Below are 17,442 nucleotides of genomic sequence, written 5' to 3' on the forward strand. Positions count from 1 at the left end.
CTGAGGCACCTTACAGCTAAAAGAACAGTTACTTGCCCTACAGGGTCTGTGATACTCCAAGGAGAAGTAAATCACTATGGATCCCACTGCAGGTACACATGCCTCATGTACACAAGTTCAGATTTTTTTTTTTACTAGGAGTGTCCGCTGGTGTCATATGTGCATCATGCCTCTTTGTGCTCCCATATGAGGGCATAAAAGGAACAATGGCCATGACTTTCCTTCCTAAATCAAAAGACTTTGCTGAGGGATCTAAATGGGGATGGTGGGTAGGTCTCGGAATCCGCACTAGCGCCACCCTGAAAAATACAAGGTAACTGTTCTTTTTTCTTCCAGTATGGGTCTGTGCTGATCCCATACAGACTGGGAAGCAGTACCTCCCCAGGAATGCGGGACATGAGAAATTTCAGCTGTATCCAACAGTGATTCAGCTATTGCTCTCTTGAAGCTGGCTTTACGGCCAAGTACAAGGCATACCATTTGAGAAAGGTCACTGAGCTGCTCCAAGTTGCAACCTTGATATGAGAGAAGTACACCAGCCAGATGGTAACACAGCTGTATTGTGTTACACAGAGTGCCCTTAACAGAGCTGAAGAGGTCCCCTGCTTTAAATGCAGTAAGTAAGTAACAGAGGATCTTGGTATTGAGGCCTGTATTGTCCTTGAGAAACTCTTCTATTTAGAAAAATGTTGTTCTTGTAGATTTTTTTCCTCCACATTTCAGGATTTCCTGGATTCCTAGGGAGTAGTCCCTGTCCATGGTTTTCAGCCAGCCAACAGCCATGCTACCAAATGCAGTGACTACGGATCTGGTGGATCATCTGCCCAGAGGCCTGAGAGATCAGATCTGGAGAGTCTGGGAGCAGGATCTGGAAATGAATGGTCATCTGTAGTAGGTAAATCGGCCAAAATAGCTTCAGCCAAGGTGAGCAACAAGAATGACCTTTGGATCTCAGAAATCATTCTATCAGGGAATCAGACAGACAGAGCAGGGCCTTATCATGCTGGAAGAGGAAAGCATTTGGCAATGATACTTGTTAGGGCCCTGTCAGGAGCAAGAGTTCTCATATTTCATACTGTCTCTCCCAACAAACGAGTATTCTGCTGGATTCCCAAGACAGAAAGTTTGCAGGAACCATTCCTGGTTTACCTGCTCAGAAAGGCTGGTGGCTGATGCCCACTGTGGGGGCACTGCACCTCTACTTGGTGGTTCTTGAGGAGAATTGGCATATCCAATGCCTATCTACCAGGGGTGTGTCTCTCCCCCAGACAGAAGAGGCATCAATTATGTCCCTCGGTTCAGGGGACCACTCCGTTCCAGGTCAGGCAGAGTTTAGGCACTGAGGTCCCCAAACTTTTCATGTCATGCGCATTGCTTACCCATAATGGACTCTGCCCACGCTTCCCTGGGAGCTTGGTCTGAGACTGGGGCCAAAGCTAAGCTGCAGCTGGACCAGCACCAAAGTCATGGCCAGATCTGTGATACATGGGCCACATCTGGATCTGGAGCATTAGCCAGGGGCTGTGCGTGTTAGAGGGCTGTGGCTGGGGTCAGCAGGGGGCAGAGCTGGCCTGAGTGGTACTCACTCTGTCCCTTGTGAGGCCTGGACCCTGCTCATCCTCCTCAAATGTTTTTTCATGCCTTCATAGGTGGAGTGCACCCCATAGCCAGAGAACAACTTGTTTAGAGTCAGCCATGATGGTTGGTATGAGGTGGCATCGCTCCACTGTGAAAGGCACCTTTTTTTTTTTTTTTTTTTTAAATGAGGGGCGGGTACGTGAGAAGAGAACGGCCAACTCAAAGAAAAGATGGGTGGGAAGAGGATTTTTTGCGGCATAATAAACGTTTGTATCTAGAAAAACAGATGGAGGTTGGACACTCCGTAGGTTGAGTCTCATGGTCTCAGGAAGTGGAAAAAAAACTGAAGGAGAGTTGCAGCTGCTCCAGCTTATGTCCTCATATGGGAGCACGAAATGGCACAGGAGCATGCAGGGGCACTGGAACAATTTGTTTCGTGGAGGCACCGAGAGCCACTGAACCAAACTGTAATGATGGAATATATATATGATGGAAACCACCTCAAGCCAGGGCGTGCGGTAGCTCCTCCAGCATCTATGGGAGCACACACAGACCTAACACACACTGCTGCTCAAAACCCAATCTCTCATATGAGGCGAGAGCACACCTACAGAAGTGAAATCCACACAGCCACATACCCAAAGAAGGTGTGTTATCTGTCATTTTGAAGATAATTTCCTTAACTTCAGAATCTTGTGGCTGAAGGATATGGTGCTACCTGTTTACTTGAAGGGTTTGCAACAATGAAGCTGTATCTTTGTAGCTGACCTAGTATAACCCTTCCGCCGCTTCCCCAGCCAACAATACACCATTATAGATAAGTGCAAAAGAATGGACCAAGAATTTTCCCTCTTATGGGATCTGTCCACACAAGCTTCCTGTTGTAGAGTTGTATTGATCAAGAGAAGTACATTGCACATTATGGACTAGATTTGGACTCTCTCTACATTAGACGTTGGCTTTGATATTTTTTTCTTTATGGTCCCATAAAGATTTTCCTGAAATAATTTAATAGCTTTAGTGATAAATTAATACTTTCTACTGGAAAAGTTATTACAGTGGGATACACTATTTATCTGTTATATTTTTGCACTTCTGCTTGACACAAACTAATGAGATGGTCCAGATTAGGAAGTAATGAGTGCATAAAGTTAATGAGCCACTTTCACAAGAGGAACAGTAACTACTGTTCAGATACTAAGAAGTAGATGTTACAGTGTGAACCATTTAACCTTCCACAAATAAACCTCTTTATTAATGGTACATTCTTGCTCTAGTCACATTGATGTGTTTCAGTAATTCTGAACTGGCACACCAATTGCATTAAATCCATCTCTGCTGTCCCTTACTCACAGAATTAGCCAAGCATTAATTTGGCCATTTTCAGATTAATACATTAAAAATATTTGTTTCGGGTTGACAAATGTCAGAAAATTAACCAGCGCATCAAAAAGGTGTGCCTCTTCTCTCATGACAATGCATTACAAACTATGAAGCCTTGGCACCTCTAGTAAGTGACACTGTACATAGCTCTGGACTTGATGTTGCATTTTCTTCTTTTGAAGTTCCAAAACACTCTTCCAGATTAATTCAAACTATAGCTTGTTCAGAAGAGGCTTTAGAGTCTGTCTATGCACATTCATTTTAGCAGTCTTTTATTTCACCTTTTGTTATTTTTTCCCCATTTTGATTACATTCTAGTTGGGCTTTTGAGATGGCTTATTTCAGTAACTATCTGCATCTGCTTAAAATATTACCCCTTGTTGTACTGTTCACATGTTTGCAACGTAGTTCTTGCTGGGGTGCTCCCAGGACATGAGAAACCCCAAGTGCTGACCAGAAGAGCTCAGTGGAGCTCAAAAGCTTGTCTCTTTCATCAACAGAAGTTAGTGCAATATGAAGGTATTATTTCGCTCACCTTTTCTCTAATATTAACATGTTTTACAAAACACATTTGTCCCAAAAGACCTATTAAAGCTAATCTCAGAAAAATACATTAAAAATAAACCCCATACCACACAAAGACTTTACCTTCTTTAACAATGTTATCAGTGAAAAGGCTTGTCAATATGGTAGCAGGGAGTGTTCCGTTAGCTAACAGGATCCCAGTGAGCATTGCCAGCTTTGTCTGCTCTGTTTCAGAAAAGGCTTTAAGGAACAACAGGAGCTGTGGATCAGATCAGACAGGCAGGTACATCAGAGCATTACGCAGTTACCAAAAGAGAACAACCATATGTTGCAGAGCACATTGAAAGCCAGATTATGAACCTCCTCCTTCTCAAAGAGTCCCATTGATGTCAATGGGAATGCTAATGGAGTGATGTGCTATACACCAGAACCATAACAGAATGTGAGCTGAACAATTTATCGTCATGTCCTTTTTCTGAAACTAGATGGTTTGGGTGGAAAGGAGTGTCCAAAAACACAGTCCTACCAATGGAAAACCAATTTCCACCAGAAGCAAGTTCATTCCATGGGAGGGAAAAACATGAATTTAGGATATTCTCATCTACTATGTATTTCAGAGAGTTGGTCTGATTGATCAAGAACTCTTCCTAAATGGTAAGTACTGAGAGCACCATATTTGGTCTACTGCTTCCTTTCATCACAACTTAAAGCACAGTAAGGGTTTGGTTGTGCCAGTATAACAGGATGTGCCTAGAATGGGATTGCTTCTCTTAAAACCAAGCAGAAAAGAGATAATCATCAAATCAAATACAGTCCTCAAAATTGACAAAACTGAGCAAATATTGAAAGAGACAAACAAACTGAGCCAGAAAAATAGGATGAACCTAGAATAGGATTGCTTCCCAATAAACATTATAAAAGAGAGAGAAAAATGAAGAATCTGTTTTGGCACGGCAAACTCAATGCTTATGGTTTAAAAAACTAGAAAGAAATGTTTTTTGAAATCATACTGACTACAGCCCTTTTTTGTTAAAACACAGCAAATGATAAGAATGTATAGGGATGAACTAAAAATACACTTGATGGAATTCCTATTAAAAATTACTAAAAGAAAATTTATAACAAGCCCTTTTTAAGAGACTCAAAGTAAAAATTAACTTAAAAAAATAACACTTAATTTTTGAAAAATACAATCAGTTAAATAAAGAATGCACATTTTTCTTTTATTTTCCAAAACAAACAACCCTAGAGTTAAGGACCGAAGCAACACCAGGTAAATCTGCTAGTTGATTTATAAAATAGAAGCCTTGGCTCTATATACTGGCATCTAATTCCTTTTCATCTCCACCTACAAACCCCACCGTACTCCTTACTGCTATTAGGGCACTTTTTCACTCCTTCTCCTCATCTGTACAGAACATGCAGTCTGGAGAGAGCCACTAAATTGATGAAGAGCAGCCTACTCTGGTGTGGACATTTTTATTATCCTATTTCCAAATCAGATCATTGCTTCTGAAATGTAGAGGATAACCATGCATGTAAGACAGAATGCCAAGTGTGATCCTCTATGTTACTGCTGACAAATACATTGTCACCATCACTGAGAAGTTTCCAGTTAAATATCACCCATCTGAATATAGACATTTTAAAATTCAAAAAGTAAAATATCAGTTTTAGAATGCCATGATGTCTTGCAAATAATTCTGGCATGCACTGGTAAGCTCAAAAATAAAGCTTTCCTCATTCACACTGTAGTAATTATTTAATACAGGCTTTAAGTTAGTTTACCCAGACCTAAATGGCTCAAACAAAGGAAATCCATCATCTGCCTTTTTGGTGGGTATCTGCCAATTGCTTGCAACATGCTATTTTATCTTAAAAAGCATAGGAAAAAAAAACCTCACAAAATCTCAAGTGTGACATTATTCTTTCTGCCAAATTTGACTCAAAACAAAAAATGTAAGAAAATCCGAGTTGAAGACTGGAAGACTTATAAATATATGGGTGAGAAACGCTGGGCTATGCTATTTTTTCCCCAAAGAAGGTGAAGACTGACTCCAGCTTAACATAACTTCTCTTGCTAACCATTTAGATATTTAAAGAACATTATCAAAACCAACACATCCCTGCCATGGAAAAATGGGATTTAGATTGTATAAATATACACGTTATAGTTTATTTTAATTCAGACCTTTCCCTTTGAGACTGCCAGCAAAGTTGTAAGTAGGGGAAATTCATTTAATTTTCACCCTACAGTTAGCTGCTTTTCCTGCTGCATTTCCCATCCCTACGGTCCCCACTTTGGGGGATAAGAGAGGTTATGTATGCCCAGTGGAAGCCAAATCCAGTGCGTTCACTGTTGTAATACTTCAAACCAGTATTAAATTTCTGACCATCCTACTTCTGATGTGCACCTTGCATTGTTACATGAACCATAAGAATGCTTGGAACAATTTAAAGTATTCTTAGAAAGAGCTGCTATCTTTAAAACCACAACTCCTGGCAGCAGAGTTCAATGCTCCTATACAGGGTGATTATAAAGGGAAGAGAAACCTCTTAACTATCAATGCAATAGTCATAAGAGGAACACTGCAATTCAAATACACTTTTGCGCAAACATACAAAAAGTGTCAGGAAAAAGCTTTCATAAACAGGGAAAAATAAAAACGTTGTATTCAAAACCTATAACATTAACACTGATCAATCCTTCTGAATTTCAGAAATCTACAAATTGAGCTTTGGCATTTCTTTGGAGGTTACTGCAAGATCTCCGGTCACATAATATTGTCTAAGGTGTTTCCCGTTTCTTCTCAACCTTCATCTCCAGCCAAATATTATTCTAAAAGATCTTTTGGAACAAGTTCTGATTAGAAAATTCTTTATGTTTATTACATTTTAACACAGTATCTTTGGAGCAGGGACCTTGTCTTCATGGCTTTAAACACCTAATACACTGATGATGCTGTAAGAATATTTCAGCTAATAAAGTTAAAGATAGCTTTGAGAAGCTTATATACTATGCACATGATCATTTTCTTAGTTTAAGGGTATTATTATACAATCTCTATTTAGTTGCAAAATGCAGTCTAAATTAAGCATTAAGGAAAAAACTTCAAAATCTTTAATTATCTCACTTAGGAATAATTTTAGAAAGAGCAAGATGCTCCGATATAAGTTGTTAATACAGATTTTCATTGCTGATTAATTTAAGAGCTCTTCCTTTACTAACACTGCTACTAACCTCTGTTGGCAAGTCATAAAATGCCTAAGTTACTTCAGAATAGTTCCAAACTTCCCAGGTGGTTCTAAGTGGTTTATTACCTACTCAGACAAGCGCTGCAATTTCTGCATCTGGTTATGAATACAAATTGGTTTCCAATATGAATAACTGGAAGTATGACCGACACTATCACTATATTCGTTGCACATCTAAAACTCCTACTTAATTCAGTGGGAGTTCTAAGTACATAATGAGACCAGGATCAGGCATATTATGCTGTGCTACAAAACATTTTTTTTAAACCTAAAGTGGTGTTCTGTGCAGTATAAGCTCTCCACACATATCCTATGTATAAAAAGGTACATGAACCTCTCTTGTTATCTGGAAAGCACAAAAGGTAGAAAAGACAAAATGCCCCCATACACCTACAGAGCACAGTTACTCCTGAATAACTTCTTGCCTGAAGAGTGTTATGGCTTTAAAATTAAAATAATTGTTTTAGAAATACTTACCAGCATTGTAAAATAAAGCCCTTCACATGTGCATAGAGAAGCACAGCAAGCTTCCTATAATAGTCCATGATTGCGTTAGTTCTAAAAATATTTCTTTAGCTTTGAAAAGGTAACTTAGGATAGCCAGAAAGCAAAATGCTGCAAGGCTGAAGCATTTATAGCTACGGTACATTACAGACATCTCTGAAATGGGGTGGCAAAGAGAAGGGTGCACCTTTCATCTCTCAGCCTTAGCAAATCAAGCTGCCAGATCAGAAGAAAAATGCACTCTGCACCCACACCAAAGATGTGAGCACTATGAGTCCTTGAAGAATAATTCTATTGCAGTTCTTAAGCAACGGTCCAAGGTCCCTGGGGGTGGGGAGTAGAAGAAAATAAATGGTTTCAGTGTTAGACTTGCTGGGGCTCAGGGCAGAAAGCCTGAATACTGTAGTTCAGGGCTGAAGTATAGGGCCTTAAATCCCACTGCCTGGGAGCAAAATACAAACCAGAGCAACTCAGCTTTTTAGGGCGCCCTGTAGCATGGGGCCCTTGGCAATTACCCTGCTCGCTACCCCTTAACCTCAGCCCCGGCCTTTTATGCAGGAAGCCAGTTGTGGCACAGCCGGGTAGTGGAGTCTGTGTAGCATGATGGTGGGGCTCAGAAAGAAAGTTAAGAACCCCTGTTCTAGAGGGCAGAGTAATAGGGTTGATAGAAGGGGAAGGGCAATGAAATGGCATATAGTCTATTAACTAAGCAGCAGCAGAGTGGCTCTGGACCAAGATCTCAGCTAAATGCTAATCTAACCCAGCCTGATATCCAATTAATTGGAGGCCGGAGAAGACCAAAGCCTAAGTAAAGTCTTATTTGTGAATGCAGGGCAAGCCAAAATAGCCAGAGTTGTATTCTTGGAGATGAATATCCTCCAATAATTCACAAATTTTAAGGAGCAGCAGTGCAAACTTTCCATCTGGGCTTTGTCAACATGCTTCAACCCTAACCAAACAGGTAGACACCACAGATGGTAGGAAAAATAATTTCTACACGTAGGGGAGGGATAGCTCAGTGGTTTGAGCACTGGTCTGCTAAACCCAGGGCTGTGAGCTCAGTCCTTGAGGGGGCCATTTAGGGGCCTGGGGCAAATAGATTAAACCAAAAAAAATCTGTCAGGCATAGTGCTTGGTCCTGCCAAAAGGGCAGGCACTGCACTCGGTGACCTCTCAAGGTCCCTTCCAGCTCTATGAGACGAGTAGCAAAATCTCTGTAGATGTTGCTGAGCAGAATGAGTACTTGTAACAACTACAGGTTGAACCTCTCTAATCCAGAACTCTCATGTTCAGCAACATCTGTACTGATTTTAGTTAGCCCGCTATCCACTTATCATGGGCGTGACAAAGTTCCCCATGGCCCCATTAAGTTAGGGCAACTATATCTCCCTGTCCCAAGTAAGGGACAGGGAGATATGGGAGGAGGGGCAGCTTCTCCAAGCCCCAGGGAGCCAGGAAGGAGGCAGCTCACTGGGAGCCTGGGAAAGCGGCAGCCACCGGTGCCCGCAGGGAGCCCTGGGGAAGCTGTAGCTCCCAGCCTCCCTGGGACCCCTGGGGAAGTGACAGCTGCCCATGCTCCACCTGCTTCCCTGAGGCTGGGGTGCGGTGGTAGGGGGAGGGTAAATATGGCACAACGAGTCCCTTTTAAAAAAAAGTCAGGATGCCTTTTTGGCATCCTAAACACAGGATCATCCTGCCTGATACGGGACAGATGGTCATCCTACACAAAGTTTGTTTACAGCCACCAGTCCTGGCTCTCAGTGTCCTGTGCTGTTATTTAGCTTTAATTTACCCCTAAATGTCTTCTAAGAGCCCAGTAAGCAGTGGAAGTATTGGTAATGTGCTACACAATGGCTGACCTCCCATATTCTGGAAAATTCTCTCATCTGGCATCATCAGGTCCTGAAGGTACCAGATGACAGAGGTTCAAACGATAGAGTTCTTTTTTCAGTTGAGCTACTTGCCACTGGAAATGGGATTGGCATGAATTCACGTGAGCTTGAACACCAGCACTCCTTTTTAGGTAGCTACTTTGTCACTATTGATTTGAACTGATGTTCATCAATTCATTAGTCCACTTTTCAAAAAATGCCTTGAATAACTTTCTATTGGCCACAATTTGTAATTGGCATGTTTGTCCAATGTGCACTCTTAACATGCAAAGAAGTCTCAAAGTCAAGCAAAGCACCTTGAGAAGAGAGAGTTCAAATTGACATGGAATTCATTTGTTAAATATGCAGAATGCTTTCTGTAATTTGAACGCAATGAGTCAACATTTCACATGTCAATGATTATAGTTATTAACAGCAAGAACATCAGAGTTGTGTGGGGAGCAGAGGTAAATTTAGTTTTACAGTGAGTGATGCACTAAGCAATCAGCATCAGTTAAAAGGTATGATGACCACAAGTGTAAAAATAACCGTGTACATTGGCAACAATGTACGAGCTAATATCCCTAAGCCACTGTATCTGTACAGGGAGTCAGCTTGACATTAGAATGATGCTCCCTCGTTTTCCCTTTGCATGATATTGAACACTTAGAACATCACTCCATCTTCCTGCTCATTTTTATGAAATGGAGGTGCTTTAACAACAGTAGAAGTTGCACCCAAAGTAGCTGTGGACACAGTTTTATTACTTCAGTCATTAACCAAAGGTGTATTTGATATTAATTCTGTCCAGAAAAGTAAAATTTCCAAACATTTCTTCAGATTTATTCAGGTTTTCTTGTAATTCAGTAAATGCCACAATTCAAAATGTAGCCACCACATTCACTCAAGTCTAAAGTCAGCAAGTACAGTAACAACTCCAGTGTTGTGTGACAGTTGCTCTTGCCATGTCCCACACATACACCAAAGCCTCCTTAACAAATAAAGCTTGGTTAGGGCTCATTCTGCAACCTACATACATCAGACAAGTCACAATTTATACAAGCTGTCTAACTTCAACCCATGGTCAATTTGCATCCACTATATGGAACATGTATGCTAGGAGTTTGATACAACTCTGGGTTCTATTGATGTAGGGCCCTAGTGGTAAAATTCATCTCACTGGGTGTTCTCCCAGGTGGTTCCATAGTCATAACACAAAAAGCAGGCTAAAATGGGAAAGTGGAGAGTCCGGGAGATCAGGGGAGCCAGCAACACACTAATTCAGCATACACCCTGGTCAGTTTCCACAGGCAGTGCTTTTATAGAGCCGCCATTACAAATTAAAGCTACAGCTTCTGATAGTTGCAGTTGGCACCCTCTGACCCAGCCAAGTTAAATCAAGACAACAACATAAGCATTAAAGAATATGCAGTTACTTGGGACAGAGGGTATGTGATATAAAGCCCAAGGAGATCCTGCCAGCAACATTACCTTTTTGACTTCCTCTTCAAATGCCTTTTCCAAATACTTATATCTCCTGATTAGTTTATTGAAGACCTAAATTTAAAACAAATCAAGTTAAAGAAATAAAACAAAGCGTATTTTCCAGGAAAGGAATAGTCTCCTCTAAGTCAGTAAAGAACACTCATCACTCATCTAAAATAAAAAACTGGGACTATAGATTTTTTTTTTTTTTTTTTTAAAAAGACCTATGCCAGCTCTGCGGAAAAAGTATGGAGTAGCGACTTCTTCTGCTTCGGTGTCCTATTATACAATTTTCTTTTAGATGCAACCCAATACACTATTTCCAGGAAACTAGGAGCCACCTGATAAAATGGATACTGGGTGCATTTGTGCAGCAAGCCCATGTCTCACAAATTACCACAAAAAACTTTCAGGAGGGCGTTTCTGCCTGGCTGCTAGCATTGGTGACAGCAAAGGATTAAAATCAGCATTGGGATGCCTCTGGCAGGCAGTAATATTTAGTACAAAGGGCACAGTTTGCAAGAGTTCTATTTTCAGTCTCATCCCTGCTCCCCCTCCTCCTGTGCCTCTATTTCCTTTTTTACCCCGTTCATCGATCCCTTTACAGGAGTGAAAGAATGGGGCTCTTCCCACTTGGCTTACATCCTCGGATAACATAGCTGCTTTACAAGGCTGGTGGACTGAAAGAACACATGTGAGTTGTAATGCCATGGCATTAGGGCTGAATGCCTTCAGCAGACACAGACTTCTTAACTTTACATCAAGGTCTTTGTATCCTACAGTGGTCTATGATCAGAGGGAGAATACTTATCAGATCTAGCAAAGTTTTCATTTTAAAAAGCTTTTCAGAGAAAAGGCTGCAAGAAATTAACAGTCTGCTACTAGAGTGCAACATGCACATTCTGGTAACTCTCAGCTTATTTTAGAAGTAACAGCTTAATTCAGGGCCACCAACGTTTTGGACTTTTCATAAAGAGCCTTGCATTTCTCCTTCACTGCTGAAAATCCCCTCCTCTTCTCAGCAGACTCTTCCCGTGTCTGTATGTGTAGGCGGATTTATCCTTTCTGGTGCATATAGAGAATAAGCAGAAGTGGCTTCCTTCCCTCCCCCCCACACCCACACACACAATGGCATCTTCACGCTCTCCCTTCTCAGAGTGCCTTTGATTGATATAGCCACAGTGGATGGCTGGAAAGAAATGGTCATTCATTCCCTGACCTGAGAAGACTGGTCTCCTCCCACTAGGGATCTCTCCAGTTCTCTCCTCTCCTCTCGAGCTCCTCTGGTCTCTGACCATCAAATTTACTTCTGCCCACCCCACTTCACCCCCGTTTCCATTCCATCACCATCTGTCTCCTGTTCTTTTTCTCTCCCTTCATCTTTTGTTCTATGTCCTCTCCATGAGGCTGAAGCACTGGTGAATGGTAACATATTCCTGCTGTGGCTACACTGACCTGGGTGGGGTGGTGGGAGAGAAGAGGTTGAAAAATCAGTCCTCTTCACTGTGCAGAACCAAACACAAAGCTTGTGAGATATGTGGGACTCAGCTGGGATGGGGAGCTGGTTTACTATAAATATTTAATTTTTTGCGTTTGTAGCCAGGTTATTGTGGCTGGGGTGGCGGTGGGGGGTAAATGACTGAATCTGTTTATTTGGTTTTGTTTTCCCTCCAATAAAGGGTTTTAAGGAGCTCGTCAGCCTTGTTGAGGAGCAGCAGAAAAGAAAAACAATGAATTATAGCCATGTGGAGAGGCAAACTCATACAGAACTCAGCTAACGTGGAAAGAGAACGCAAATCATGAGCTAGGTATTGTTAGCCTTTTGCCATTAAAAATTAAGACAAAGCTGCAGATCATGACTCTTTGTAAGATGGAGAAGGGCTTTGGGTTATTTTGGGCATATTTACACTGATCAGGCACTTGCAGCTGGCCTGTGCCAGCCAACTGCCTCACAGGACTCAAGCTAAGATGCTGTTTAATTGCAGAGTTCTATATTCATGCTCAAGCTCCAGCCAGAGCTCTGGGACCCTCCCACCTCACAAGGTCCTCCATACCAAGCTCCAGCCTGAGCCCAATATCCACACAGCCACTTTTAGCCCTGCAGCCTGGGCCCTGTGAGCCCAAATCAGCCAGATGACCTGGGCTAGCTGCAAATGTGCCGCAGGACTTTTGCTCTAGTGTAGATATAACCTGCGTGCACAACAAGGGCCAGCTAACAGGCAACAGATTGGTGTGCTTTGGAAATCGGATGCTTGTCATGCACACAAGGCTGGTATCCGCAGAGGAGAAGACGGCCATGCAGTAGAGGCATTACTGCACATTTGAGAGTCCTCCCATATGCACCGGCAAGACTGGCCCACAAGATTCAAGCAAACCCTGATTCAGATTTCAATTCTTCATGCTAGAGTCAAATGGATTTCCTGTAGTCCAAACAGGGCAGAATCAGCAATGGGAGCGTTAATTCAGTTATTAACTACAAAATGCCAATTTGTTTTGCTGATGTTTGGTATAAATACTTTTGCTGCGCTGCACTGCTACTGCTTTACACCTCTTGCCTTTACAACTAAAGGCAGATTCGATTGCAAAGCTAAAAGTTTCTCTCTCTTAGACTGATATTTCCTGTTGTCATTCCAAACACTTAGAAACCTATCCAAACTGAAGAAACAAAAGCAACAGTTTTATGTAACAAATGTCATGAACAAAAGTGTTCTTAAAAAGAGAGAGATATTGTTAAAACGGGCTGGAGAGGCTAAACATGTTTCTTGCCACACAAAATACGTTAGCTTTCCTATAGATTTTTCACTCCTCCAGGTAGGTTTTTAAAAGTAGCCTTGCACTCCTCAGCCAACATATGCTACTGAAGCAAATCTTGATGTTCATGCCCCTTGCAGAGCCCTGGCAGGGTTTGCATATCATCTGAACATACTGGCAAGAAAAATGTTTCTTATTCTTTTGTGTGCTGTATCCAATATTACAACAGTAATTATATACATGGATACAATAAGTCTTATTTTGTAAATAAGTATTTAATTACAGCTGGACACATTGCATTTTTTTTTAAATTTAATTTTGCTTATATGCAGATTAGGGTAGTTCATTTTCTTGAAAAAACACAACACATTCTTATTAGGTTACACATTATTATGAACTGTTAATCATCCTCAGCTAAAGAGTTACATAATTTGAGATATTATAGCACTATGATTTAACTTTCATTGCTTATTTGTGTCTTTTTCCAATCCTACAAACACTTACTCTTGTGATAAAAAAGGGTTATTCACATATAAAAGTCAACTGTTTTTGCAAATCCTGATTACTTGGCATGAGGAAGAGTTGTAAGATTATGCTTTGAATTTTTCAGTCATTAGTCTTATGTACTATATGTTAATATAAACTTGCTAAAACCTGTTATTTTTAAAATACTTTGACATGCAAACAAAGAAAGAACAGCACAAACTGAGAGGGGAAAAAAGGGAAAAAGATTGATAAACCTCACCAAAAAATAGGATAAACATGTAACAGTCCCATACTTGTTCTTTAAAGGTACTGTGACCAGGTAATTCTAGAAATCAGGTTTCTTCTGTAATGCTTATAGGCCAGAGGGGATAAAGGCAGATTAAAATCTAACCATCGTACTTAACTACTTTGAAATTAGTCCACTTCATGGTCAACCTGCAGATTTATCGCTATGATCTTTTCTCATAATTTATAAACAGAGAACAGTGGCCTGTCAATAATGGGGTTCCCTTTCACCACCTGACCTGAGCATAGTTTCGGATAGTGTTATGATCTTCATCTGCAGAAAATACACAGTGGCTGGTCATCTTGGTCTTGTCATTGTCATCTATGCGTGTCCCTCCAGGAGCTAAAAGAGAAAAAAGGATAATAAAGAAGCACTGTTCAGAGACGGTCCCAAAGACTTACTAAAGGTTATATCCTTTTAAGTACCACTAAGTTCAAGGAAGAATGAAAATGTGCATCAGCTGCAACATCATCAGAAAAAAAGAAAGTGCACTGATGGACTGTGGTAGCTTCTGGGCTGTAGAGAGGAAAGAACAATCAGGATTTCCATACCGCACCACATCTTACAGCCCAATGAGCCTACAGACAACTAAGTGTCATTACATGAAATCTTGGTTGGCTTTGAGTGGCAAGTTCAGAAGGTGGTCCTGTGGGACTTACTGGTTAGTGTCAACTATCCAATGAATACACTAGCACCCAAGCATTAATTTTCATCCAAATTTTGTAAACATATTAATATAGTCTGAAGAAAACTTTTGGCACATCTATAGTTTTAGGACTCAAAAAACACTAACCAACCCCTTTATGGCTTATATACCTAGCAAGTCACATACATTTAACCCTATTAAAACTAGTTTTTTTGCAATCAGATCTATGAAATTATGATGTGACATAACAATGCTACAAGCAAACAGGATAGCTATATAAATTTGTGTCCTTGAACTCCAATCTGGACATACTAGTTTTTACAAGCAAGGCAATGGGCACATGTAAACATTCAGACTTGGACATACTTGTTAATCTAGTTCTTAATACCGATAACTGATGTATTTTAAGCAGACCAGTTGTAAGTCTACTAAGTATGTCACAGTAAGATACAATATAATGCCCATTTAATTAACAAATAGGCCTCAGTTTAGCATGTGAAGTCAACACAAATATCTGTTCTTCTCTCCCATATTTATGCCAATACATTAACACAGAGTTTCAGAGGACAGGAAGGGAGACCTAATGCTTTTTCTAGAGGAAAGAGACAGTGGAAATCTCAATAAAGTTACAGTGTGAAAAAGGTTATTGATACGCGTTTGTAAAGCATCCAAAACAGAAAGGAAACATAAGAGATGCTTTAAAAAAAAAAGTGTCTCAGGTAAAATTTAATATTGAAAAATACACATCATTAGCCTTCAGGAAAACCTATTAACTATAAAATGGGAAATCACCAAGTTGCAATCGAGACACGCGTGCTAGTTGACTGTATATTGAAAACTGTTCCTGATTATCAATCTTACCCCCAATAAATCTGTTCAATTTGCCTCTTTTTCCATATCCCCTCTTTTTGGCATCATTACTATTGACCACCCATTCTACAGGCTGTCTTCATTTGTTGGTACTTCTTACCCGTTTGTAATCTATCAGTGCTGCCAACTCTTCAGGATACTCAAGTTGGGACAGCGATCCTCAGTGTCTCAGATGTGAGTTTCCACCCTTATTCCCAGGAGTCATGCATTTGTATGACAAGCTGCATTTGTAGCTACTGCTTGGGTAGGAACTACTGAAGTGGAAGTTTTCCTGGTATGTCAACGGCTAAAATCTGTGCTTCAGCAGTCAGTAACACAGATCATTTGTTCTGAATTCTCCAGTGCCTGTTGGAGTTCGTGACACAACAGAACTCTCATCTAATACCCTTATTCTGAAATATTTTGAAGTAGATTTGGGCTGGGTCTAGATAGCTCATCTAGCAACTACGCATCTGGAATCTAAAAGAAGTACGCTCTGATCCCAATGCAATCTACATCGCTGAAGAAGAATAAAGGGAAAATACTGCTTTAAAACTAAAAAGTCACTGCTATAAATACACTTGTTGAGATACAAACAACTAAGCTGTATGGCAGTAACCCTCTGAGGTCTTCTCTCATTTTCTGGGTGATTTCCTTGGCTGCGTCTACACGTGCCCCAAACTTCGAAATGGCCACGCAAATGGCCATTTCGAAGTTTACTAATGAAGCGCTGAAATGCATATTCAGCGCTTCATTAGCATGCGGGCTGCCATGGCACTTCAAAATTGACGTAATTGAAATTGGCACTTCGAAATTGATGGAATAAGGGGACTTCGAAGTAGGCGGGGTCCTTTCGAAAAGGAGCCCTGTCTGGACGTGCTATGCGGCGGCAAGGCGCGTCAATTTCGAAGCGCCGCAGCAGCCCGCATGCTAATGAAGCACTGAATATGCATTTCAGCGCTTTATTAGTAAACTTCGAAATGGCCATTTGCGTGGCCATTTCGAAGTTTGGGGCACGTGTAGACATGGCCCTGGAGTCCCTTTCACTTAGCAATATCTTAAGATATTATCTTTCAATTCAGACTCTGAAATGTACCTCCCACTAACCTTTCCTCATATGACCAGTCTTGTATCTCCAGATGCCTCTCTCCCAAGTACCTCTTTACAACTTGCTGTCATCTCGAACTCAACAGCACAAAATACTCAGCTCATTTTCCTTCCAAACCTCCACCAACAATTCCATTATCTGCCACATCACCCAGGTTTCGCCACTTTGTCTTGCAATCTCCTCTAACATTCAGGGTCTCACCAAATTCTGTTGTTTCCTGCTCTGTGTAACAGCTCTTAAACACTTCTTCACTCTCTGATCCCTACTGGAAACACCTTCCCCTGAATCACGGTCTTCCCTTCCTTTGAATACAGCAGCTTTCCCCTCTTCAGTCCATAAAAGAAAGCTGTCTTAGTCTTCCTCATCTCCTGTACCAGTGTTGTTCATGCCAACACAGTGGGCTTGTTGTATCCATCAGTTGCCTCTCCTGTAAGCTCCTCAGAGCAGCAATCATCTTTTTGTTTGCACAGTGGGACCTTCATCTATGACTGGGGTTCCCAGGCACTAATATAATACAATAATAAATAATATATGGAGATACACATCTCATAGAACTGGAAGGGACCTTGGGAGGTCATCAAGTCCAGTCCCCTGCCCTCTTGGCAGGACCAAGTACCATCCCCGACAGATTTTCTTTTAAATGTATTTGCCCCAGACCTCTAAATGGCCTCCTCAAGGACTGACCTCATAACCCTGTGTTTAGCAGGCCAGTGCT

The 17,442-nt window shown here is 41.1% G+C and overlaps 1 protein-coding gene across 2 annotated transcripts in view; it reads right to left on the minus strand.

Moving 5' to 3' along the window:
• Window positions 1-17,442, minus strand: part of BZW2 (basic leucine zipper and W2 domains 2) — a 75,117-nt gene that overhangs the window by 19,728 nt on the left and 37,947 nt on the right. For both annotated transcript variants that reach the window (XM_074984658.1, XM_074984659.1), the window contains 3 exons: window positions 14,363-14,466; window positions 10,608-10,673; window positions 3,610-3,745 (listed from right to left, as the gene is read on the minus strand). In XM_074984658.1, coding sequence (XP_074840759.1) covers window positions 3,610-3,745; window positions 10,608-10,673; window positions 14,363-14,466 — 306 coding nt within the window. The remainder of the gene's footprint in view (window positions 1-3,609; window positions 3,746-10,607; window positions 10,674-14,362; window positions 14,467-17,442) is intronic.

Source organism: Carettochelys insculpta, chromosome 2, assembly GCF_033958435.1.
Source record: "Carettochelys insculpta isolate YL-2023 chromosome 2, ASM3395843v1, whole genome shotgun sequence".
Lineage (NCBI taxonomy): Eukaryota > Metazoa > Chordata > Testudines > Carettochelyidae > Carettochelys > Carettochelys insculpta.